The 25620-nt window shown below is 24.6% G+C and overlaps 2 protein-coding genes across 7 annotated transcripts in view; one reads left to right on the forward strand and one right to left on the reverse strand.

The window, feature by feature from the left end:
- LOC107456859 (voltage-dependent anion-selective channel protein 2) overlaps positions 1-25620 on the reverse strand; it is a 111306-nt gene that overhangs the window by 8353 nt on the left and 77333 nt on the right. The window contains exons 1-4 of one of the 4 annotated variants that reach the window (XM_016074826.3): positions 6844-6981; positions 2055-2126; positions 1451-1585; positions 412-532 (exon numbers count right to left, since the gene is read on the reverse strand). In XM_016074826.3, coding sequence (XP_015930312.1) covers positions 412-532; positions 1451-1585; positions 2055-2118 — 320 coding nt within the window. In that variant the 5' untranslated portion in view covers positions 2119-2126; positions 6844-6981. Of the gene's footprint in view, positions 1-411; positions 533-1450; positions 1586-2054; positions 2127-2646; positions 2771-6575; positions 6982-25620 lie in introns of those variants that run through there. The other 3 variants (XM_043044248.2, XM_016074827.4, XM_071182769.1) reach the window with 3 other exon arrangements.
- Positions 7086-25503, forward strand: LOC139425931 (transcription elongation factor 1 homolog). 3 transcript variants are annotated; one of them, XM_071182771.1, is made up of 4 exons: positions 7086-7212; positions 10091-10208; positions 17229-17299; positions 21412-25503. In XM_071182771.1, the coding sequence occupies exons 2-4, from the start codon at positions 10093-10095 to the stop codon at positions 21474-21476; spliced, it is 252 nt and encodes an 83-aa protein (XP_071038872.1). In that variant the 5' UTR covers positions 7086-7212; positions 10091-10092; the 3' UTR covers positions 21477-25503. The 3 variants fall into 3 exon arrangements, with proteins under 3 accessions (XP_071038872.1, XP_071038871.1, XP_071038873.1); XM_071182770.1 differs by having other exon boundaries at positions 7122-7272; XM_071182772.1 differs by having other exon boundaries at positions 7128-7254.

Here is a 25620-nt window from a genome sequence, read left to right on the forward strand (position 1 = left end):
GAATTCTCTTCCTCAAGCAGATATTCAACATCTGTTTGACTCCATGCCACGTCGTATAGCAGCACTTATTGCAGCGCGTGGTGGCTGCACCAAATACTGATTTCGGACGCTTAATTTGTTTCTTTTGTTTTGAAAATTTCATCATTTATTTGTATCAGTACAAGTCGTTTCTGCATTAAATTTCATTTGATTCTGATGATTCTTTCATGGTGTTGCATTTTCTACAAACAGCAGTTTATATGGGGGGGGGGGACATTTTCGATCCTTAAAAAAAGGGGGAAAAAAAACTTTAAATCTTAGAGAAACATGCTTCTATGAATTACTACACATTTCAATAAACTGACTATACATATAAAATTGATTTTCTAGTCAACATTAATGCTATACATAAATATTTACTGATGTTCTTACCCTGTTTGGGGTGCAAAACTTGTATCAATACTAAGTTTCAGACCTTTAACAAATTGGTCTTCAACGGAAAATTCAGTGGCTAGAACATTGTCAGTATTCCATTTTTCTTTTATTGTAATTCCTAAATACAAAGAAAACAAATAGAGCAATCATAAAACACAATATGAAATTGCTGGCTTTAAATCAATCTATTTTTGTATACATATATATGTTGAAAACCAAAATAAAAAGCTCAAAAAAAAAATTCTAATTAAGAAAGTAAAAAATTTATCAAGTAATTACTTAGAAAGAAAATAAAAATTAAAATTTCCAACTGGGACAGTTTAAAGTAATTCCTGAGAAAATTTCTCTAAATAGGTTATTTTTCAATATTTTCTAGCTCACATTTATAATAGCAAAAAATATTTATATCATAATTACTAGCTCATTTAAACTCCAAAAACACTAGGTTTTTGTAGTGGAAAAAAAAATGCTGAAAATTCAACTTAAATGTGAATAATTATGGGTAATCTATTAAAACTATAACCTATACTTAACCTATTAAAGCTATTATTGGTAACCTATTACTAGAAAATAGCACTGAGTATTTATTTCACGAACTTAAAAAGTTTCATTCTATTGAACTATTAATTTTTAAAAATTTGAAATCAGTAAATTCCACCTTTGTTTTTATATAAAATTTCATACTCTTCAAATTACCAATTAAGTTTTTAGTTTAAGATCAAGAAGTTATGTTTCAACACATCTATTAGTCAATCTAAAACACAAAATTCATCACAAATTTCATTCACAAAACTAATAACCTTTCTTCAAAGAAATAAAATTGTTTCTGTGACAAAATTGTAAGCAATATACAATTAAAAATCATATTTAATCATCACATTTTATAACAAAATTTTATCAACTTTTATAATTAATTTATTCAAATATAAATATACTAATTTTCATTAACATGCATTAAAATTTATAGCGATGTTAAAAAGCAAATAATTTAATAACTATACATATCAAAGCATTTTAGGCTAGATTAAAAGATTACCGTGATTTTTTAGAAGGTACTTTGTTTCAAGAAAAGCGTTCACACGTCCAGTGTCATTATTTGATGTGCCACTAACTGTAAAATTAACACCTGTTGCAGTTTTGGTCTTACATTCCAATTTCATCAAACCAATATCTGAAAATATTAAGCAAAAAATTAATCTTATAATTCACACACATAATAAAAATAATGTTCTTAAAATAGTTAATACAAGGGGGAAAAAAGGATTTCTCTTCTAGAACAGAACATTGAAAAAATATAATGCAAAAAATTAGCTTTTAATTTTTGCATTAAATCTTAGAATATTGACTGTAAAAAATATGTAGCTTAACTAGACAATTTTTCTATCATAAAATTCAAAAATTTTGTAATTTTCGAGCAGTAATAAAAAAAAAGTCAATAAAAATTGGTGAATTTACTAACTGTATTATTTTATAATATGTACAAAACATTCTAATTTTTAAAAAAAAATGCAAAAATGGCATTTAAAGGACCTAAACCTTTTATTGATTTCTTCTTTTTAATTTTTTGGCATACTTTCGAAAATTAAGGAACGTTTATATTGGAAATACCATTTATCAGTAAAATAAAATAAAAAACTTACGATAATTTCTATTGAAGATATCCCTTGCTTGTTTTCCAAGATCTGAAAAGCATGGTGGAGCCATTTTTGATCCTGTAAAATTATTAATTTTTTTAGCAATCTCTGCATGTGAACAGAATCCTGTAGCCTTTATTAATTAGGGCTTAATTAAAGTCCATTAATTAAGCCTAAATCAATGCAGTGTACAAAAAAATATACACTCTTCCTGTTTATTTTACAATGTTATGAATGTCAAAATTGCCAAAATATTTTTAGAGATACTGAAAACAGTTTTCAGAAAAGATGCTATTTTATTCATATAATTATTGCAATGAGCAAAATAAGTTGAAAGCCTAGTTATTTTTAATATAAGAGCCAGTCAAAAATTTTTAATAACATAAACTAACCTTTTTTTTTCTTTAAAATAAATAAAAATTAGATATATTCAATATTTTTCTCTTATAATACTTCAACAACAAAATACAAAATTATTTCATTATGTACATAGCTAAGAGAAAATTTTGCTTTGATTGATTTTACATAAATTAATTGAAATTAGCCACAATAAAAACATTTGACACATAAATAAAAGCAAAAATCTATAAATAAATACTTTAAAAAATATCTGTCACAACTTGTTATCTAACAAGTCATGACAACTTTTCATCTAAAAAGTCAATTTTTCATGAGCAGTGACGTTATAATATAAGGAGTCAAACTGATTAAATACTTCAAGTATAAATAAATATAAATGCTTGACGTTTCTTTCCTGATTAAATTTGTGATAAAGTGTTGGCAACAAGCCAAATTGAAAATGAATTTAAGAATTTATTACTGATCTGTTAGCCAAAGATAAAGATCTTAATATCAAGCATTATTTCTTTTTGCTTAAAACTAATTTTGCTAGCTTGAAAAACTATTTAAAATTTTTATAAACTAATTTTGTTTATTTAGGAATTAGAAAGCCAACCAAATTTTCAAATTTAATATTTCAAATATTAAATTTTCTTTCATAATATTTCTATGCTGCAATAGTATTTGTTTTATACTTGTTATGAGTTTAATTTGTATTTACGGAACACACAGTGTATATAGTGGGACATCGAATTACGCGTATATCTTGTAAAATACAACTGCAGAAAGAAAAAAATATTAAGTCTACAAAATTTTCTTAAGTTATATTTTTTGAAATGACACATTTTCACATTTGAAATACTTTAAAATTTATTATTTTACTTATCTAATCCTTTCCTCTGAATGTAATTTTAAGTATTGTTTCTAAAAAGAAACTTATATGTAAAGAACTGAAAGGGATAAATTGATAGAGTTATTCATATCTCATATTGTTTATAATGGATCTATCTCATGTCTAATAAATGTACGACTTTAATACCAGTGCATAAATCGACCCCTGATATTTGTGAAATTTATGAAATTAAAAAATTGGACTCATACACCAACTAATTTAAATTAGGAACAAAATTTGAATAAATTTAAAATCTAATTAATTTTTTTGTAAATTTTATTTCATTGTAATATATAATTTCCTCAAGAAAGAACTTCATCAATTATTAAGTTTCTTAAATTTAAATTAAATAATTAGAGGCTAGTTTGCACCAATTTTTTAAAAAAATTATAGGTATAACCACTCAGGATGCATAATTTTTTTTTTCTCCCTGAAGCATAATAAAAGTCTTAAAATACCTTTTAATGATCATTTATAATAATTCACTTTGAGAATTTTTAATAATTTGTGCGTGTCAAATTAAATTAATTAATTTATCTTAGATAATGCTATAGGGCTTTGTAATCAATTTCTCATATATCCTTAAACGACAAATTCCTAACTTTTTTTACTCAAAAGTTTACATTGGATATTTAATTTGAAATTTACCATTAATATTTCAATTCTGATAATAAAAATCATTCTAAAATAATAAAAATGTATATGTCTGCAGAAACAGAATGTATCCCAATACTGAAATATGTGACAATTTTTTTTTTTTTTACGAAAGCTTAAAAAAAAAAATTCTATTATTTTATTTCAATTTAAAGTTTAACAAAATAAGGTTCTATTATATCACCTCACAACATCTATAAGACAGAGATGCCAACTGCTCCACACAAGCCAAAATAACTTAAAAAAAGGTAAAAAACTTCAAGCTAAATTTTGCAAATACTTGACTATTTTTGCTTGCTTTTTAAAAGGATTAGCATGGAATAACTATAAAAAAATGGTGAATAATATAAGCCTACGAATTATTTAGAAATAGTAGCAGATAAAAATCTACTAAATTAAATTTATTAAACTAAGAATCACAATTAATATACCACTTGAAAATATTTATTCGCTGCCCGGAGAAAGTTGGCATCTCTGAAAAGATAGTGCATAAAAAAGTGCAATTTTCTTAAAAACTGCATTTAAAAAAGTAATAAAAATATAACTGTTTACAAGGTACAGTAGGGAACCGATCATCCGGAACAATCGGGACCATCGCTATTCCGGATAACTGATTTTTCCGGTTTTCTGAATCGCTACAAAAAGCCGTTTTTTTTTATTGTCAAACTCGACTAAAAAAATATATTTGGAAATAATCTTAAAAAGAAGAAAAAACGATGAAGTAATACACTAATGATTGTTTCCAAAATGATGGTAAGGTAAACATCTTTCAAAAAAGAAAGAAAAATCTTGAAATCTTATGAGGAAAAAAACTTTTTTCTTAAAAAAATGGCGGGAAAATTTATCGAATTTCGTTCCGGTTTTTTGGTCTTCCGGTTTTCTGATTTCCGGATAACGGGTTCTGTACTGTATTATAAACAAATTTGTAGTATAATTTATACTCATTTATATAATTTAGTATAATTTATACTCATCATTGAAAAAAAAAAATGGGTGAGAATTTCTCACCCTTTCTCAAAAACAGGGTGAGATTTCAAAAAGTTAAGTGAGATTTCTAAAAACTAAAAAAACACAAAAACTCTTGAAAAAAAATCATTTCTTTAATTTTTAACGTCTTCTATTTTTTAAAGCATTGAATATTTTTGGTGCATCATCATAGAAGATTTTGCCTTTACAAGGTATTTGTCCATCTTACATTAGCACATAAAAAATTTGAATGTCTTACATGAAGAAACCTTACCTACGGTAAATGCGTGGTTACAGAGAAATGCGTTGTGAAAGGGGTTCCGTGGTTATGTTCTGTTGTTCGAAAAGGTTCTGAACAATACTGGTAAATAGGGAAGCTATAGAATGGGGCAGATGTTGAAAATAATGAAAGATCCAGGAAGAAAAGTTAAATGGATTTTATTCTAAATGGCATAATTCGAAGCTTTTTCCAAAATGCGAAAAATTCGCGAATTTTGAAATTGATTTATAGAATGTGCGAATTTCTAGCAGTAATCAATTTTTAATGCGAGAAAAGAAAAAAATATGTGAGATTCTCGCGTTCTCGTGCTGTAGTGAAAACACTGCATTATCATTATTCTCAAATGATCTTCCTCACATCAAAATTTAAATATATAGATAGGATATAATAAATGGTAAGTTTATAAAAATTTTATTCAATGTAAACAATAAAATTTTAAATTTAAAAATTAGGGATTTGTAGTTTAACAATGTACCATAAGGGATAAATTAGTGAATCAAGTTTAGCATATACACAAGCTACTACAGTTGTTAAAGCAAATCATTGCAAAATGAGATAATGTAAATCCACAATAAATTTGCACAAACTTATTAGGTAAAAAACAGCTTTTAGTCAGTACTTTTAATACAATATTTTAATAGTGATGCTCAATGATCAAAGAAGCGTCTCAACAGTAAAGGGGCTGTGTATAACATATGTAGCAATCCGAAAATAATGTAGAGGTCTAAGCATAAAAGAATGAGACTTAAGTTAGAATAAGCTTTCATTTATAAATTATTCCTATAAAAAATTTTAAGAATAATTTTTAACCCATTTATCCCTTGAAAAGTATAAATTTTCTTAATTATAAATTATTAATTAAACTTATTTAATAAAATAGAAGCCCTGAAAGGAGTTAGACAGCATTTTCCATGAAATAAATATAAAATGACGTTTGAAACTAGGAATTTGTTTTTAGCTGTATAGAGCAAATTTATAATAAGTTTTTCATTAAACCACTGCATTAATTGAAATTTTCACATGGTGGATTAAATAGTTTAATCATTTCAGTCAAATTATGATAAGAATTTTAACACTTGACTATAACATTAAGTTAGCAAACAAACAGAAAAAGAGATTTTCAACATGAATAATATCTGTATAAATGTATTCAAACTACAAATAGAATTGAAACAGTAGAAATTTTTCGAATTCTAGTATCATCCTTAGCTTAAATCAAATTATACAGCATAAAATTATCCAAAAACATTTATCAGCAGTCAAAAAATTCAATATCGAAAAATTGAAACTTATTTTTAAAGTGAATATATCTTATATTTAAAGTTCGGTGTTAAGTCCGTAGAAAATTAACGTTTTTGACTGGCAAATGCCATCCAAGAGCTATTCTGCTACGTACTACTTAGTGTCCACTGCTCATATAAACACAACAAATAATTCAAAAATATAATTAAAATGTTTGCTTCCATTTCTAAGCTTATAAATGTATTTATGAACAAGGATACTTCATATTACAGTATAACTTAGATAAATTACAGTATAACTTAGATAAAAAAATTATTTTCCTTGAAGCATGACTGGACGCGGAAAGCACTGAGTTATAAATTTATACTAGACTCATTACTGAAACAAATATTCAAAGCATGACAGATGAAAATTTTTCATACCTTTTCAAACTAAAAATTATAAGATAATATGGACGTTATATTTTTTAATAATAAGATGAGAAAAAGGTTAAATGAAGGGTGTAGTAGAAAAATGTAATGCAAAATAGCAGAAAGTTAGAGACTTACGGATGCAGTTAGAACTCAAAAAATAAATTATAAATTAATATTTTGCGAAATGAGCTTTTGATAATTTGTATCGATTTTATGCGAAATTATTCAAGTTCATTAACTATTCCAACCCTGAAAATAATCACTTCTTTTAATTTTATTAAAAATTCATTGTGACTCTTTAACTGATTGCCGGAAAAGAAGTGAAGTAGAAGTAGTCAACTCGAATTGTAAACAATCAAACCGTTGCGTTAAAATTAGGTACATACGGTAATTTTTTTGCGGCATTCTGAATATATAAAAGTATATCTAACTACTGAAGTAATTAAATTTACCTTAAAAATTAATTTCATTTGTCACTGCATGTTCAATTTAGTTTTATAGCTGATTTTTGGGTATTGAAAAGGAAAAAGTGTATTTTCTGCTGCAGTCATATGGACAACTAGGAAAATCTAATTTAACTTAAAAAAATACTGTAGCAAATTTTTTTCACTGTTCATTTGAATATTAAATAAAAATATCTATCAATAATGCAAATTTCCCTAATAATCTGATAATTTTTACTCTTAGTGTTGGCGTATTTTAATCAAATTTTTTAGAACAGTTATGTGCTTTGTAAAAACTATGTCAAAAGTTTAGATGATTAACCAACAAGGCTAATAATTATTGTGAATTTTTCATCTTACAAATGTAACTAATCTTTTGTTTTACACAAGCTAAATGTATCTTCATGGTGTTGATGAACACATTATTTCGAATAGCTCTATTGATTTCAAGATGTTAACAGTTTCAGCTAATTACATATATATAATAAAGAATTTTATTTTAATATAGAGACTCGCACTGGTATTAGTTTGTATGCATTACATGTGATCATGTTTTAAAGAGGCAATAGAAGTTTCAAAGCTAATAAGTAGGACTAGATAAATTTATTAAATAATTATAAACACTTAAAAGAGCTTAATTTGTTTAAAAAAAGGTCCAAATACATAATGTGCCAGCATAATAACATTGCCACCAATTATCCATAAAAAAAAAGATTTAGGAAGTATCTTAAAATTTAGATCTGCAAAAGACATTTGAATTTTTATATCTCTATACATAATTACATAAAAGGATTGTAGTGCCTTGAAAAATTTTATACGGGATTAAGTTTAATAAATACATGAAAATTTGTTAGACTTAATTAAATGGTAAAGAGCTTAAATAAATCTTTAAATGGCATTATAATGAAATAACAGTTCATTAAAGTTTTAAGTTCATTTTTGGGAAAAAAATTACTTTAAAAAAAAGAAAATGTTTCTTCTGAAGAGGAAATATCGTTCTTGAAAAAATAAGTTTCAAGGGGAAGAAACTTTTTTAAAAAAAATATGTTAAAACAGTTTATAATTGCAATCTAGTTTAAATAAAAGTATTAACTTCAAAGTTTTCAAATGTATATCATTTTTAGGAAAGTGAAGGTTGAATTATAAAAAAAATTATGAATTTTTTGAGTAATAAAAATAATTCTAGTTCTTCAATAATTTACATAAAGGAGTATTGTAAACCCTAGTTTTATAATTATATAAAAAAATCAATGAAGTATCATTTATAAATAAATTAAAATGCATAGTGAGTTTATAAGTAAAAATAACATTTTAATTTCTATAATTATTAAGAAGAAATGCTTAAACCAAATTCTTCTCAGATGATATGTGTTTATATAGATGTTAAAATTTTGCATAAAACTAACAGTATGAAAATATTTTTTTTTTTAAAGTGAAAACTTTTTACTTTCTGGTACTGTATTAATTTAATTTTTTAAAATTTTGATTAATTATCATTACTAATTTTAATTAGTTATCATTACTAAACAATTGTATTGATATATATTTTTCTATCTTAAACACTTCTTACTGTTTTTCTCACTATCCTGGAAAAGGTAAAATGCTTACCCTAATGTTATACTTAATATAAGAAATAATAAAAAAACAAGTGTGCAATAATTTGATGAAATATTTAAATGAAATGAAACCTTCTGTAATTATAATATTTACTAATTTTGTTTGATAAAAAGATTTTAAATTATATATAGAAGTTTTTTTTTTGCGAACTTAATCTCTTGAAGGGATTTTAAATCAAACAGCCAAAGTTTTGCCTAGTTTAACCCTTATATCGCCTTTAAAAAATGCAAAAAGTTAACATTTTCCCACTAATATCTATTATATTTTATATGATGTAGCTAAAAAAAAAAAAATTGTTTCGTACATGCAGTTGATTGTAGCTTGTTTGTAAGCTAATAATTTTGTGTTTACTGTGAATATTCTTCTATTAAACTCATGAATCTTAACAAAAATAAATAAATTTCTCTGATTAAAGTCTTTTACTTAATGGTACAAATTGTGTTAGATATCATTGAAGTTTATTTGGAAGCATAGATAAGAAAAGGAAGTCTTCGACTTTTTTTTATTTTATTTAAAAAGATTTTATAAAAATTTATTATCAGTCTGTTTTTTCACATTGCTCTTTCTTTCTTCCTTAAAAACAAATTTTAATGTTACTTTAAGTATCTTTTCTATTATAGGTCGTGTTAAGAAAACATACATAATTTGAAAACAGCTCTAATTATTCATTAGTTCCGTGAAGAAATTGAAAATTAGACCGGAAATTATCTAAAAAATGTGTGACCAATTTTTTTTTTTAAATTTAAATGAATACTTTTATGTACGGACACTGTTATGAAGTGTGTGTACATTATTTTATTTTCTTTATCGTTGTCTCAGTCATTTAGACAAAGAACAAAGATTTCTTTCGTGTGTTTAAAATATATGCACATGTATAAATACCTTTTAAAATTATTTCTTATATTTCCACCTTACATTTTTAGTTGATTTTGAATTATTTGTGGTACATTTTTCACCCAATACTATGGATAATTAGAGCTCTATTCTAATAATAGATACATTATATATTATTTTATAGAATATTACATTAAAATATGTGTACCCAAGGTATTCCTTGTGATAGTGTACCTAAAAATATTCTGAAAATAACATAGAATTGTTATTTTAAATTGCTTTAAGAGTATAAACTGTTTTTAGATGTATTATAATTAATTATATCCCCTGATTATTATTTATTCATAAATTTAATATTTTAGCCATGGGTAGACGAAGAAGTAAAAGGAAGCCACCTCCCAAGCAAAAAGCTATCATGCCTTTGGAAACACAGTTTAATTGCCCGTTTTGTAACCATGAAAAATCATGTGAAGTAAAAATGTATGATATTCACTTTATTAGTTTTTATTTATACCAGTATTTTAAGTGTAACTTCATTTTGCAAGGGGCATCATTACAGCGGTTACTAACTTAAGGAAATAGGAACATCACGAAGATAAGAATTGCATTGCAACCCATGTCTGAAAATATTGTGCTCTCAGGGTTCTGCCTATGCCGAATTTACTACCGTTTAGCGGTAGTTTGACAAATTCAACATTAGGAAAAACTGTAGTTTCACAAAATACTTTCTCTTAAAATTTTATTTTCCTATCCCTTAATAAACGATAAATCCATAATTTGAGCATATTTTTGTGTTGATATTTCAATATAATTTTTAATTTTTCGCAAATTATGTCTAAATTTTCATAAAATAGGTACCTCTCTGAAAAGCCTAGACAGACCCCTGGCTCTACTAGAGATGCCTCTTTATCATAAAATGACTGAATGTTGAAACATTATTTATATTTATCTGAACTGTCTTGATTTTAATTTTATGCTTTCTAGTAATTGTTAAAAATTGCATTTAAATGGGCCTCAAAATAGCTCTTTTACTTAAATTAATGATATGTGACCATCTCCACGTTCATGTCATCATAATTTTCTACCTCTTGTGAAGTACAATGACATTTTCAGACATAAGTTGCTAATTCAATTTCCAAGCCTTACTTCCAACTAATTAGTAACCATTCAACTGAATTATATAGTATTCATATACAGGGCTCAAAATTAACGTTGGTCTGTTGATCTGAGATCACTAAAATTTGACTCAGATTAGCAATCAATGTAAATTTAATTTAATTTTTGGCTTTATATTTTGCTCTGTGCTTTTGTTACAAAATTGCATATTTCATCATATTTGGAACATTCATTACGCGTGTAATTTTTTCTTTTAAATTCAGTTTATTATCTTTAAAAAATAAGATAGGGGACATGTAAATGGACCAGTGAAAGTGTGTGCTGACTAGTAATATCTTTTAGTTGGAGATCCTATGGGCCGCCGACTAATTTTTCTTGATTTCTACCCCTGATATAACTACCAATTTGTTAAATAAGTTAGGGGGGAAATGGTAGTTCAGCTAGAATTATAATACTGTATTCACATTATTTAACTGCTAAGTATATATGTTTTTGTTTATGCGTATTAAATACTACTTTTTTATAAGAGTGGATGTTGACTAAACAAAATTACAATAGTAGAATAGTAATTTTTACTTTCATTGTTAACTCTCCAAGCCCCTGTGCTAAATTGTACTAAAATTTTTTGGATACCCATTATTTTCATGTTGACATACATTAATAATAACATACATTAGATAGGTTTTTTATTATTTATTTTTGCTTGCAATGTAATGTTTATAGGAACCCATGCTTAATGCTCCAAGGATTAGCTATGTAGTTTATGAATATGGAAGACTTCTTTTATTATAGTTATCAATAATCAGCACCAGTCCTGCAAGGAAAAATATTTTCAAGCTTTATGGGATGAACCTCCCTAGCATTCATTTCTTTCTACATGACATTTTTTGTAGTAATAAATATATGTGTTACTGATTTTTAATAGCCAAAGAGCTTTATCTTTTTAAGAAAAGTCTCCAAATATGGATTAAAACTGAAGGCAAAACCGGGGTTATTTGGTTTACTTTTCAGTTTTTTTTGATCTTGCAAAAAATTTTATCATACAGTTTGATTTTTTTTTTTCTTTTGTAAAGGGTTAGCTAAAATTTCACTGGCAGTTTAAATTAAGGGTTTTATTAGTTGAATGCAGATGATAATCAAAAAGTGAAATTATGTCACTAAAAAATGCCACCAAGGCCAATTTCTAAAATCTAAACGATTTAAATAAAATATAAAAAATTATATTTTGACATGAAAAACAAACAATATTTAGTATGTCTTTTAATTATTATAGAGCAAATGGTGTAGTTAGGGAAAAAAATATTTTGAAATTTAAAAAAAGAACCATGGTGTTTTTCCAGTTTTATTGCCATTATTGTCCGTGCCTCTCTGTAAATACTGTCCTGTTACACAAAAATGCAGTTTAAGATAACAGACAAGAGTTTTGGTTTTAAATTATTACGTGTTTGCTTACAAAATATGATCTTAAACTAATATAAAACTATAAGTGATATAAAGATGTTTTTACAATGAAAAATTTAAATTCTTAATATTTTTTCAAAATTCTGGGCATAATTTATTTTTTCAAAATAAATTTTCAGTTAAATGTTATTTAAAATGTTTTCCTTTATTTATTTATTAATTCATAGAAAAAGAAATTTTTTCTCCATGACTTTTTGGAGCATTTAAGTGATTAAAGTAATTGCATTTTTCCATGCAATTACAATTTGAAATTGTAACTACATTTTTATTTTTAAAGTTTTTTCATTGCTGACATTAACTTGCATACTTAGCTATATGGTTAGCATAGGTAACCTTTAGAGTAACACTCCGAGTACTTTAAAATATTATTTAAATTAATGTATGCACTAATTTATTTAAAACTCATGATGCAATATTACTTTATAAGGACTAATAATCATAAAATATTGTGAGGATTAAATATTAAGATACGAAAATTTTAATTTCAATGTGGTGACTTTTGAATGTCACCACATCATTGTTAGTTTAGTGTGAAAGTGTAAAATAATTGTGCAAATATTCTTAATTATACAATTCTTAATAAGAACAAAAAGGGAATACAAGTAAACCTCTGATTCAAAATTTAAAAAATAATTAAATGTACAGTTACATTTCGAGAAAAAAAATAAACATTTAATCAGTTTTACTTTATGCAGTTAGTATTTTGATTTTCGAAAACAAACTGTAGTTGGAATACAGAACAGAATGTGTTCATAGCTATCACTTGTAAGTCGATTTTTTTTAAACTTTATCTCAATAATATAAATAAATATCTTGAATTTGCTTGTAAGTTTTGAAAGTTAATATTTCTTATGTTTAATAACAATGTATATTTTCGAATAAATATGTAGTAACATAACCTAATGAGTTAAATACAATAAAAGTTGTTTGATCGTGAAGTTATTATAGGGCCTTAGGTAATTATCTGACCCCTTTAAAAGCATTTTAGGTAGAAACGGTAATTACAAAACTATAGTTTTAGGCAAATGGATGAAAAACTATTTCATTTTGTTAATTAAACTGTCCATATTTTATGAAAGTAAGTTGTTACATTTTGTACATATCAAACATTTTTAGCTAGCTTGCAATTTATTCGAAGAAAATTAGAAGGACAGCAATTACATTCAATTCAGTCACACACCGATTTTTTAAAATGAACTGTTCTGTAGAAGAAAAAAAATGTTCTTTGTAACCTGAAAGTTCTTTTTTTTATTCATTGGTTTTTATTGGCACTTTTTGCACTCGGAACGATAATTACACAAAAGTTAAGGACACATGCAAATGATGTGTTGAACAAAATATACGAATTATTCTAAAAATATTAATAATACATATTCAATTAGTCAATCATACAATATCAGTTTAAGGATGCATGTGTCTTTATAATAATTCTTTCATAATATAATAAATTATTTAAAAAATTCAAAAATGTGTGTTGGGGACAGTAATGACATTTTACCTATATTTTATTTAATTAAAAATATATTTTAAATACAAAATTTGTCTGATCCAAATTTTTTTCAAATATTTTAAGCAATGCATACCGTTAAAAAAATTTAAATAAATATTTTAATGAGAAATTTTGCCTAAGAAGAGAAAAGTTAACGAATTGAGAAAATAACTAATTTTTTTTAAATAACATTTTAAAAAAATGTTAAAGGAGTGGTCCATGTTAATGTCTTCAGATGTAAACAAATAAAAGGTAATTCTTACTGCGTACAATTATTTGATGAATTTTAATAAGAAGAAATTTTTGATACATATACTAAAGAAAATCTTTTGCATAATGTAACTCTATATGACGAAGTTTAAACAATATAAAAATTTTAATTTCTCAGAAACTTACATTGTTACATTTTCTTTCTCTTGCTAATGCTGTGAATGCAAAAATAGAATTTGATAAAATAAGATTAACTATTGCATCATTTCTTTAAAATATTAGCTTATAAAAAAAATGCCAAATGTACAAACAAAATTTATTTTGAATTTTTTGTTACTTACGTTGATTTTTATATTGCACTTAATACCAAAATTGAAAGTCACATTAAGTAGCTCAAACTTTTAAATGTTCAACATATTTTTTTTTTTATGCATTGAATAGCCATAATTTTAAAACTATGGCTACTCTTTCTCCATTCCAAGCGCGGGAAAAGGGATATATTTATTTAGAGAAAATGTGTTTTTATGATAATTTTTTTTATAACTGATAAGTATATTTTAGGTAAACTTGTCAAAATATTTATATCCTCTAATTAGATAAGAAGTTAATCGGGGATTTTTTGATTTATTATTATAATTTTGCTTACTGCACTGTATAAGTTATAAACATAATAAATATGCTAACTTTTATTTATTATTACAATGTTGAACTTAATCTTTATTTATTTAAATGAATACATAGGTAAAGTTGTCATAATCTTACTGTTGTCATAAGCATTGTTTAAATTAATAATAATATCAAATGATCATTATTTTATCATACTTACAATATTGTATGTGCAGAACTGTTTTATTTAGCCCTAAAACAAAGGAATTTATTTGATTTAAGTTATGATTTTTTTATAAAAATATTTGTTAGAAATATAAATTATTAACTTAATTACCTTAATTACTCTAGAGTTTTAATAATTTAATGTATCATGCTACTGAGAAAGTATTACATTTATTTTTAAAAAGAAATTCTAATAAGCATTATTTTACTATATATTTTATTGATTTTAGATTAATTTTCAAATACAGTAGGGAACCGATTATCCGGAACGATCGGGACCATCGCTATTCCGGATAACTGATTTTTCCGGTTTTCTGAATCGCTACAAAAAGCCGCTTTTTTTATTGTTAAACCCAAATAAATAAAAAAAAATGTTGGAAATAATCTTAAAAAGAAGGAAAAACGATGGAGTATGATTATTTCCAAATGATGGTAAGGTAAACATCTTTCAAAAAAGAAAGAAAAATCCTAAAATCTTATAAGGGAAAAAAAATCTTTTTTTTAAATGGCGGGAAAATTTATCGAATTTCGTTCCGGTTTTTTGGTTTTCCGGTTTTCTGATTTCCGGATAACGGGTTCTGTACTGTATAACAAATTGTAACAAAACAATGCAATAAATGAATTTCTGTAACACATAGTTAGGTTTTTTTAAAATTCAACTTTCAGATTTTTTTTTTTTCCTCCTCCTTAGTTATGTGAAAACTGGGCAAAGATAATTTGATATTTGAAGCTCTTATTAAATGATGCTTTTGGTAATGGGATATGTCATTGAAGGCATGAAAATTTTATATCTAAAATATTGATATAAATTAATACATACATTTTCTTAAAAGTTAAACAAATAAGAATTTTAACTTTCTAAGACCAAAATAATTCGCAAATTCCGATTGTTTGACTTTCTAAGACCAAAATAATTCACAAATTACGGTTGTTTGACTTATGAACGTTTTAAAACCTTATATAATAGTTTTAACATTTAAAGATCCTACCTGGTGGGGGTCAAGGTTCGATGTAGGTTTTACAAGCCCTGAGCATAATTTATTGCAGGGCTCTTATCAATACACAAAAAAATATTTTGTAGAAAAATTTAAAAAAATTGCAGTTTACATTTTTATTTTCATAAACTAAAAATACTTGCTTCCACTTGTTTTACTAATGCTTATTTTTGCTAGAAGCAACACTTTTACTGGTTTATATATAACTCTCTGTGATTTTCTTATTAAGAATTAATTTTTAAAAATATTTGTTTTTGACTGGATTCTGATTTGACTCGAAGGCAATTGTCCCCTGTTAAATATGGTAAAATTCCTCAATTTATAGAGAATATTAAAGTGTTATATCTGTAAATTTGTAGAAATTTAACAAGGCTATATTTTGTTTCAAGTTATAAGTAAAAAATTAACGTAGTAACAATTTAAATCTATTTTAGTTATCAATCAAATTTTTTATTGATTTATCTTTCACTAATTAGTTGCATTGTAATATTCAACACGTCAGTTTAATAAAGTTTAAAATCATCTATTGACGATAACATTTCAAAGCTAATGTGAATTCTTCTATCACATAATGTCACATTTTTTAGTTAAAATTTTTGGAAGAAACATGGAAAAAAATCTAGAAATTCACAATAACAACTAATGGCCAGCGAGGTTCTTAGTAGAATTATATCTCATATCTGTTTCTATTATTTATTATAACTTTCTCAAATTTATGTTATAATTTTAAAACATTTTATTGTCTCTAATGTTTTCTTAATTATAGCCATATTTATAGTAACCATTGCTTCTTAGTCACTAGTAAGATGTAAAGAAGTATTTACCATTGCTTTTTCCTGATGATATGCAATTTATTGCTCATGTCTATAATTTACTTATATAACATGAAATCTTGATGTTAAACCTTTGGCTAAAGTTCAGTTTCTTAAAAAATGTGACATTTCAAATTTTTTTTTATCAAATTGTAAGTTTTGTTTTTAATTGAATAAAAAACTAATATATTTCTGATGAAATATTGCTGTGCATACCAAAAATATAGTGCGAAATTTTGTTGTCATTTTCCTGGAATAATCATGGAAATTTATTTCCGAAATTATGAGGGAACCCTGGAAATTTGTATTTTGTTTTATGGTTTGATATCAACCATTAAACAAATCTATAAAATCCCCATTTGACCTATGCCATATCTACTAATAATATTGCTAAAAATGTATTCTTTAACCTGAAGTAAGTATATAATAAAGGAATCATTCAGACTGTTAGCAAAACTTTTGAAACACCTTTAAATGTAGAGATTTGAAAATAAATCAATATTACTTAATCATCATTGAAATCATATATAGGTAATCTGTATAACTTATTTATTTCTTTAAAAAAATAGCCATGCATGTTTTTCAGGGATCGACAAAGGAACACTGGTAGAATAACCTGCCGGGTGTGCTTGGAAGATTTTCAGACATCAATTAACTGTATCCTTTTAGTTAGCTTTGTAATATTTTATTAAGTATTTTTTTTAACCTTTTATTAGATTACTATTAAATTGCAGAGTATTTAAAATCTTGTGGTTTTTGGCATTTGTATAGTCAATCACAAATCCTTCTTGGTACGAAGTGATAAAAGATGTAAAACTAGTCCCAATATTGACCAAACAAAAAGATATAATTTAAAATAACAATAGCTGAAAATCCATTTCTAAAATTTATAATGTCATTTATAAGTCATCTTGTGGCTTTCGCAATATGATATATGTTGGACAGACTAGTAACTCTCTTAAAATTAGAATTAAAGAACATCTTTCAGATATAAACAGTAATAAAATTATCAATAACATAGAATTGAATCATTTTAGAGTACACGAGTTTAACAGTGTTAAAATGAATTTAGATATTGTGGAAGATATAGAGTTAAGATTACAAAAGAAAATTATTACATGCTATTACACTAAACAATTTTGCCATATGGTCTTAATGATACCTTCCAACATACACAGATTAATTATAATAACTCTTCAATTTACTCACTTTTACACATTAAAGATAAGAGTACAAATTGAGGTAAACAGGGATCAAGCTGTAATAAAAACTTTAAATGGTGATAAATTAAATGTGAATTTTATTTCTAATAAGGAAAAAGATTTTAATAAACATTACAATATTTAACAAATAAAAGATTTTGTTTTCTCTCTTATAGATAATGGTGTCTATGAACTTAGAGATCTTATTAACAACTTTTCTTTTACTAATTTACCCTTCAAACTTTTTTGTTTCGATCTTGTTAAAGCCAATATGAGTAAAATTTCACCAAATAAAAATTTAAAAGACGTTTTTTTAATTAGCTTTCTAAACCCTATTTTTGATGGGTTTAAATTTCAAAATATAATTGACAATTTAAAAAATTTGCTTCCATTAAAATATTTTAACGTAATTAAAAGCTATAAATATAATAAAACTCTTCGTGGAACCATTTTTAATTATAATGTTATTAGCTAAAATATAGGGAAATTTATATATCTGATTATGAATGTCACTGTGAAGAAGAAAAATATTTTGAATTCGTTGATAAACATCATAAACATATTATTACTGGTAATTTAAATATTATACAAAATTTGAAACTAAGTTATTTACAGGCAGAACATGTAGACCCATTTACTGTACATTAATTCATAAAATTCTAAAATACTTTCCTAATGATTTGAATAATTTTTTAAGGATATCAAAATAGATTCTCTTTACCTTTAGGTATGTTAACAGAATAGAAATGAGCTGTTTATTATTACTTTAAAAAATTTATTTTTAATAATAGGAGAAATACAAATAACAGTAACAATACAACAAATTTTTCTAAAATTGATCAATTAAGCAACTACAAAATTTTTTTGTTATAACCCCAATAGACAAAACTAACAATAATTATGCAATCTTCTGTAAAAAAATGCTCTGTTGAACTTTTGAATAATATAATCATTAAAAAAAATTTACCTTTCTATAAGAGGTTAATTAAAATTAATAATATACAATTTCCATACTTAATTATCCTTCCAAAATTTCATAAAATCCCTATTAACTTTAGAACAATCACTTGTGGTTCTAATATGTACCTAACTAAACCTGACATCATTTTCTCTAATTAACTTAAATAAAATTATTAATAATATTATTAAAGAAGGTTTTTCTTGGAAGATCCCTAATAATCAACCTATTTTAGAATTTATTAAAGAAAATAAATTTAATTCTATTGCAACTTTTGGTTTCCAAGATCTCTTCAATAGCTTTTCCCTTTCTAAATTAAAAGATGTTCTTTTGAGTTATTACTATGATTATAAAAATATCTTTTATTGCAATTTTTATTATTGTAAAATTCTAATTAATGTGTCTTTTTAATAATTATCTTTATAATGGAAAAAAATATTTTTGTTTAAGTGGATGGAATACAACAAGGATCTAATTTTTCATCACTTTTAGCTAACTTATATTTACCCTATTATGAAGAAAAAAAATTTTACTCCTAATATTAAATTTGTTTTTAGATTTATTGATGATCTAAATACCTTTAATTTTCAAAATTATACTATTGTGTTAAATAATATTCATTCCAAGGAATTAATCTTACTTCATAATCATGACAATAATATGTATTAATTTTAAAAAGAAGAAAATATCTGCATTGTTGACTTATACGATAAAAGAAATTACTTTAAATTTAATATAAATAAAATAATTATATTGAATTCTCTTGTTTCTAAGAACATTTATTTAAATGCCATCTTTAACCAAATGAATATAATTAAAAGAATATGTAGTAATGTTTATTTATCTAAAAAGCAGACTAACTCTTTCAAAATTTAATTTTTGAAAAAATGGATGCCCAACTAATGTAATCAAATTCTATATAAAATCATTGAGTTATTGTTATGCTATAATTAATAAATTTCTTAACTAAATTTATTTCTTTACCTTGTGCAAATTCGATTCTTGTAAATCCGTGGCTAAAAATCTAATATTTAATTAAAAAATATTTTTAAAACATTTTTTAATCAATAAATGTTAATAATTTCTCTAAAATCATCAATATTGAAGTTTTATAAAAAAAATTACAACCTTTTTAATTATAAACCTAACAAATCAAAAGCCCTTCGTTTCTTCAGTGGGGAGGCGCCATACTATGGTCTGTCTCACTGTTCCTTATTTAGGTTTCTATTTTCATATTTTGTAATCCGGCAAACTTGTTACAAAAATATTTTTAATCATTTTTCAAAGAAGCCAGCAATTGTAAGCCCTTTTGAATTTGCTACTGTCCTTACATTTTCTGTTTTATTCTGTATTTTCTTCAATTTTTGTTTTTTTGCTTGATTTGTTTTATTTTGCTTAAATTGTTCTATTTTCATTTCAATTTTTTATTGCTCCTCACACTATTGTATTGATATATTTTGCTTTGACTATATTAATGCAATATTAGAAAGCACTCTTTTTGCGGATATAATAGTGTAAACTGATGACGAGATTATATCTTTTTTTGTTTTTCAGCTTTTTCGTTTTTAAATTTATTTATTGATAATTTTTCTTCTCTTTAAAAAATAATTTTATTATGTGAGTTGAATATCCTTTTTTCAAATCAAATTTTGGAAAAGTTTCTTAATTTTTTGATAAATAAACACGACTTCAAATTCTTATAATTCTATTTATTTGACTAAAAATAGCATAACTGTTTTAATTACTGTTAAATAACTGTTTTTAGAAATATTAGAATTCTGTGTAATTAATTTATTTATATGAAATTTAAAATCATTTTGTTTATCATGTGAGTCAATAATGCAGATATTTGCTTCTTAGAGTATTGTTTTCTCAAAAAAGTGTAAAAATAAGTTAGCTAGAAGAGGTTGAAAATTAGATCCTTGTAGTGTTACCTCTATTTTAACAACAACCAAAAATTTACCGTTGTAAAGATAATTTCTAAAAAGACATATATTAATTAGAATTTCCCAATAATCAAAATTTCAAAAAAGGATATTTTTATTATCTTAGTGATAACTCAAAAGAACAATTGAACAAAAGAAGAATTATTAGTCAGTTTCAAAAATTTACCGTTGTAAAGATAATTTCTAAAAAGACATATATTAATTAGAATTTCCCAATAATCAAAATTTCAAAAAAGGATATTTTTATTATCTTAGTGATAACTGAAAAGAACAATTGAACAAAAGAAGAATTGTTAGTCAGTTTCATAACTCTATTTAAAGTGCAGCATGTTTTTGTCCAAATAAGTCCAGTATTTGGGAAATATAAGCCACAATATATACTAATTTTATGTAGTCAGGTTTTGGAGCCCTCATGTTGTAACGTTCGTGTTAGTTCAGGTCACAGGAATCATTATATTGAAGGTTAACTTAATGTATCCAAACTGTGAAAGAATGTTTATTACACCATCATATTTCTATGTATATTGCTTCAAAATTGTGTTTCCTTATCTCTTAATAAATAACTAGTTCCACTTATCACAAAAATAAATGAATAAAGTAATCTAAGAAATGTTTATTTAAATAATTTTCTCTATGTTAATTTTTTCTTAACCAAATTAAAAGATTTGTCTGAACCTGTTGATGTCTACAGTGATTGGATCGATGCTTGTGAAACAGCTAATCAATAGCATAGAGTACTCCAATTACATTTGTTTTGTAAATATCGAAATTCTTCTTTGCATAAGTTCATTTTTCATCGAGATTATTTCATCTCCGATATAAAGTAAAAATGTATATTTTCAACTTTTGAGTTGACCATTTTCCAAACAAGCTGTATAATATTTCAAGAAAATATTTTTTGACTTGATTTTAAACTATGTTTGGGTCATTTGTTATTTTATTTCATAAATTAAACTATGCAATGTGCATATGAAGTGTTAGTTATTATAACTAATACAGAATTGTTGTCCTTTTTTTAAGTAAAACGTATATACAGAAGAAAAAAACGTTTTGTAAAAGAGTGCTACAATTTCAAAATCATATCATTTCTGGTATTTTATTTATCATTATTTTGATTACTGTAATGTTAGATAAAATTTTTTGAATTTAAATCATTCAGCCAATAATTTTTTCTAAACTAGTATGATATTATGTAAGTTTGATGCTGTTTTTTATATATTTATATTCCTTTTATTAAGCAACTTTAAAGTGGATTAAAGTTTGCATCTGTACCCAAAAGTAAATGTAATTATAATTGTTGTTTTTTCTTATTATTATTAAGGGAAAGCCTGGATGGTTTATATTTTGCTTTTTTTAAGCTCTTTTAATGTTATTAATTTGTGCATGTTTTTCACTAAATTAGAAATTTACATTTCTCCTTTGATAGTGTTACACTGAAAATATAATCCTACGAGTTTCTTGTTATCTCCTAATAAGAATACAGTACCATAAAAAGAATGAAATAAGAAATCTAAATCTCTCTTTTTTATAAATCATTGCAATGATACAAATGTAATCCTATTGGCTCCTTACTATTTCCTGGCAATAATATTTCAAGGTAAAATAAATGATACAAAATATACTTTATGTTGATAAAAATGATAAAAAGTAAGTTTATTATTAACTTTGTTTCACAGCACAGAATGTCACTCTAATTTCTAAGAACATAATGACTTTTTAACTTATATTTTAAACATTAAATAAATTTACCCAACATATTTAAATAAAAATTCAGTCCTGAACTTTGGATTTTGCAAAATATCAAGGAAAATTAAAATTATGTAGAGGCTTACAAACTGTGAGACTGATTAAAGTTTAATAATATTCATTGAATTGAAAATATTAATTAGTTATTATTTTCTTTTCAAATAGTCTTTTTTGATCTCAATAAAGGAAATAAATTTGTATTATAAAAATATAGGATGGGGAAGGTTTCACTGTCTTGCAAGAACAGAATAATGGCATGATTTGACTTAATAGCAGTTTATATTATATATATTTACTTAATTAATTGCTGATTATCTATCCTTAGATCTTGCTGATTATTCTATCCTTTGAATTCTTTAAAAATATTGAATTTTTCCTCATTGATATTACTGAACAATTACACAATCAGGAAATTAAAAAATTCTACATTTTTTTGAAAAAATGTTTTAATTTAAAACCACACTAATGTTTTTGTTAAAAAAAAAATTAATATTCTTGCTGATTATTCTATCCTTTGAATTCTTTAAAAATATTGAATTTTTCCTCATTGTTTCTACTAAACAATTAAACGATATAAAAATTAAAAAATTCAATAAGATTTTTTAAAAAAAAATTATTATTTTAAAACCATGTTAATGCTTTTGTTAAAAAAAAATTTATGTTTTAAATGTTTCTAAAAAATTATTTTGCTATCACTTAATGCATTAAATGTGATATTGTAAAATCTTTCTATGATATTGGAGCAGATAAAAAACAAAAACATGAAATATGTCAATTGCCTTTGAAAGTTTCAGCACAAATATCCCAGGCACGAGATTGTGTTAACTAGTTTTTAAATATAATCATTCTGAAAAAGAAAACCTTTAGTCTTGATTAATATGCACCAACTTGTAATTTTAATTATTTTTGTGCTCAGGTTTTTATTTCTTTTGCATGTTTTCATTTTTTGTTTTCTGCTATTATATATAATGCTATTAATCCTTATTTTGTCTATTTCCAATGTAACAATTGCATATTTACTCAAATAATTGATAACTAAAAGAACACAAAAACCAATATAAAAGACTATAAAAAGAGAACTTTAAGTTTAAGCATAGCTTATGGGCAATTCCATGGTGACTGACATTACATTTTGATAGATTTTCTTCTTTATTTTTTTAAATAAATTATGTACAATGTTTTTAAATAGCCTATTATTATGCATATGAGGCAAAACGATGAAATTATTAATGTTTTATTTAGAACAAATATATAAAATGTATGTAAATGTAAGCATATTTTTATTTCAAAACTATCTTTTTTTCTATAAACAATAATGTTTTTTTTTTTTTTTTTTTTTTTTTTTTTTTTTTTTAATTTATTAAACAAAAAACTTTAAATAACAGGAAACATTGAAAGCATACATGAAATGGCGTATATTGTGAAATACTTAAAAACTGCAATTTTAATTTTTTTTTAAATCTAAAATAGTTAATGAAAAAAAAATGAAGTTTATTAATCGAGGGATGTTATTTTTTTGTTATGTTGTCCTTTGTATCATGGAATTGTCTTAAATGTAAAAAGAAATATAATAAGAATTGCTCTTACCATAAGAAAAACTTTGGAGTCTTAATTAATAATAATTTGATTTGCAATAGTTACTTATTTTACATTCAAAATTCATACTTTTAATTTACCTACTTAGTGCTTTATTTTCATTGATTCTTATTCTTTATTATAAAGAAGTCTTCCAAAGTAAAAGGATGGTAAGAAAGATGCTACAGAAACTAAATTTAATTATTTTTAACATTATAGGCTTTGATGTAGTTTATTAATATAATGCTTTATTAACGAAATAGTTTCTATGGCTTTATATTTTTAGAATGCATCTACTATTAATGTGTGGAAATGTTTTAGATAATAAACATTCTGACTTAAAGTTTTAAAAAATACTGGTTAGTTTTATTTCACATATAGTAATGTGTGCAATCATCTTAGACAACAAAAATGTACAAAATTATTTGTTATTTTTTATCCCAAAATCTGTGGGTAACAAGTTAAAACTCTTCAACTTCAGCCTTAGTCTTAATATCAAACTCGGTAAATATAATATAAATTTTTTTAAGTGTGAAATAGATAAAAGTAACTCATTTCTTTTACCAAAAGTAAAGGCCTTATTTTGTATATTTTTATGGTAAATTTAAAGCCTATATTCTATGGCATTAAGTTCTTTTGCAATAATTCATCCTCTACGATCATTTCAAATGTGTATGTAAATGTCATAGGCTAATTTGACAATACAGTACATTACAAACTGCCGACATCATTTGTTAGACTTATTGTAGAAAGCCTTGTAAAGTGCTGCCAACTCTAATGGATTTTCTCAGTTTCTACTGGTTTAATAAAAATTTTCCTGTATTTTATACACTTAAGAAAATTTCCTAAAATTGAGTAAGTTTATTAAATAAATCCTTATTGAAAAAGATTATTGCTTGCTCGAATATTTAAATAAGTATTACTAATGCATAATGGAGCAAGTCTCATTTATAGAAAACAATTAAAGAAATCTTTTAACTATGTTTCATGAATAAAATGCCTTTTACTGTTCAAAATTATGAGTAAACATAATACATAATGTTCATCTTAACTGGAAAATATTGTAGTTATTCTATTTTGATTACGATATAAATCCCTATGTGTAAAATATTTAATACATTATGCAACAATTATCGTGAAATTTATAATTCGCATAATCTACTGAATTTTCTCTTATCCATGTTGGCAGCTATGCTTGTTGGTACTTTGCCAAGTGTTGGCAGTTTGCAATGAACTAAATTTTCTAACTAACCTATGACATATATACCTCACTTGGTTTCTTTTTTTTTAAAAAAACAATTTGAAATACGTTTCTCATTTATTGCATATACTTGACAAAAATTATGCTGCTTAATGGCTAATATTCTACATAATTGAATATTGTGTTCTTTCTTTGTAAATTTTCTAATGAAAATAAAGGATTTTGTTTTTAAAGTTTTATGTTATCTTTATGCCAGCCAGATGGTCGAGCAGTCAGCATGTCTGACTGTGAAGCCGATGATTGCGAGCTTGAATTCCGCTCATGGTGTGAATGTTTCTTCCGAGTGTTGT

The sequence above is a fragment of the Parasteatoda tepidariorum genome, chromosome 6, assembly GCF_043381705.1.
Source record: "Parasteatoda tepidariorum isolate YZ-2023 chromosome 6, CAS_Ptep_4.0, whole genome shotgun sequence".
NCBI lineage: Eukaryota > Metazoa > Arthropoda > Arachnida > Araneae > Theridiidae > Parasteatoda > Parasteatoda tepidariorum.

What these genes read in the sequence shown, in the direction of transcription:
- LOC139425931 (XM_071182771.1), top strand. Translation starts at nt 10,093, where the DNA reads ATGGGTAGACGAAGAAGTAAAAGGAAGCCACCTCCCAAGCAAAAAGCT. An exon ending in AAATCATGTGAAGTAAAAAT is followed by an intron (nt 10,209 to 17,228) that starts GTATGATATTCA and finishes CATGTTTTTCAG; the next exon opens with GGATCGACAAAGGAACACTG. An exon ending in TTTTCAGACATCAATTAACT is followed by an intron (nt 17,300 to 21,411) that starts GTATCCTTTTAG and finishes CCAAATTAAAAG; the next exon opens with ATTTGTCTGAACCTGTTGAT.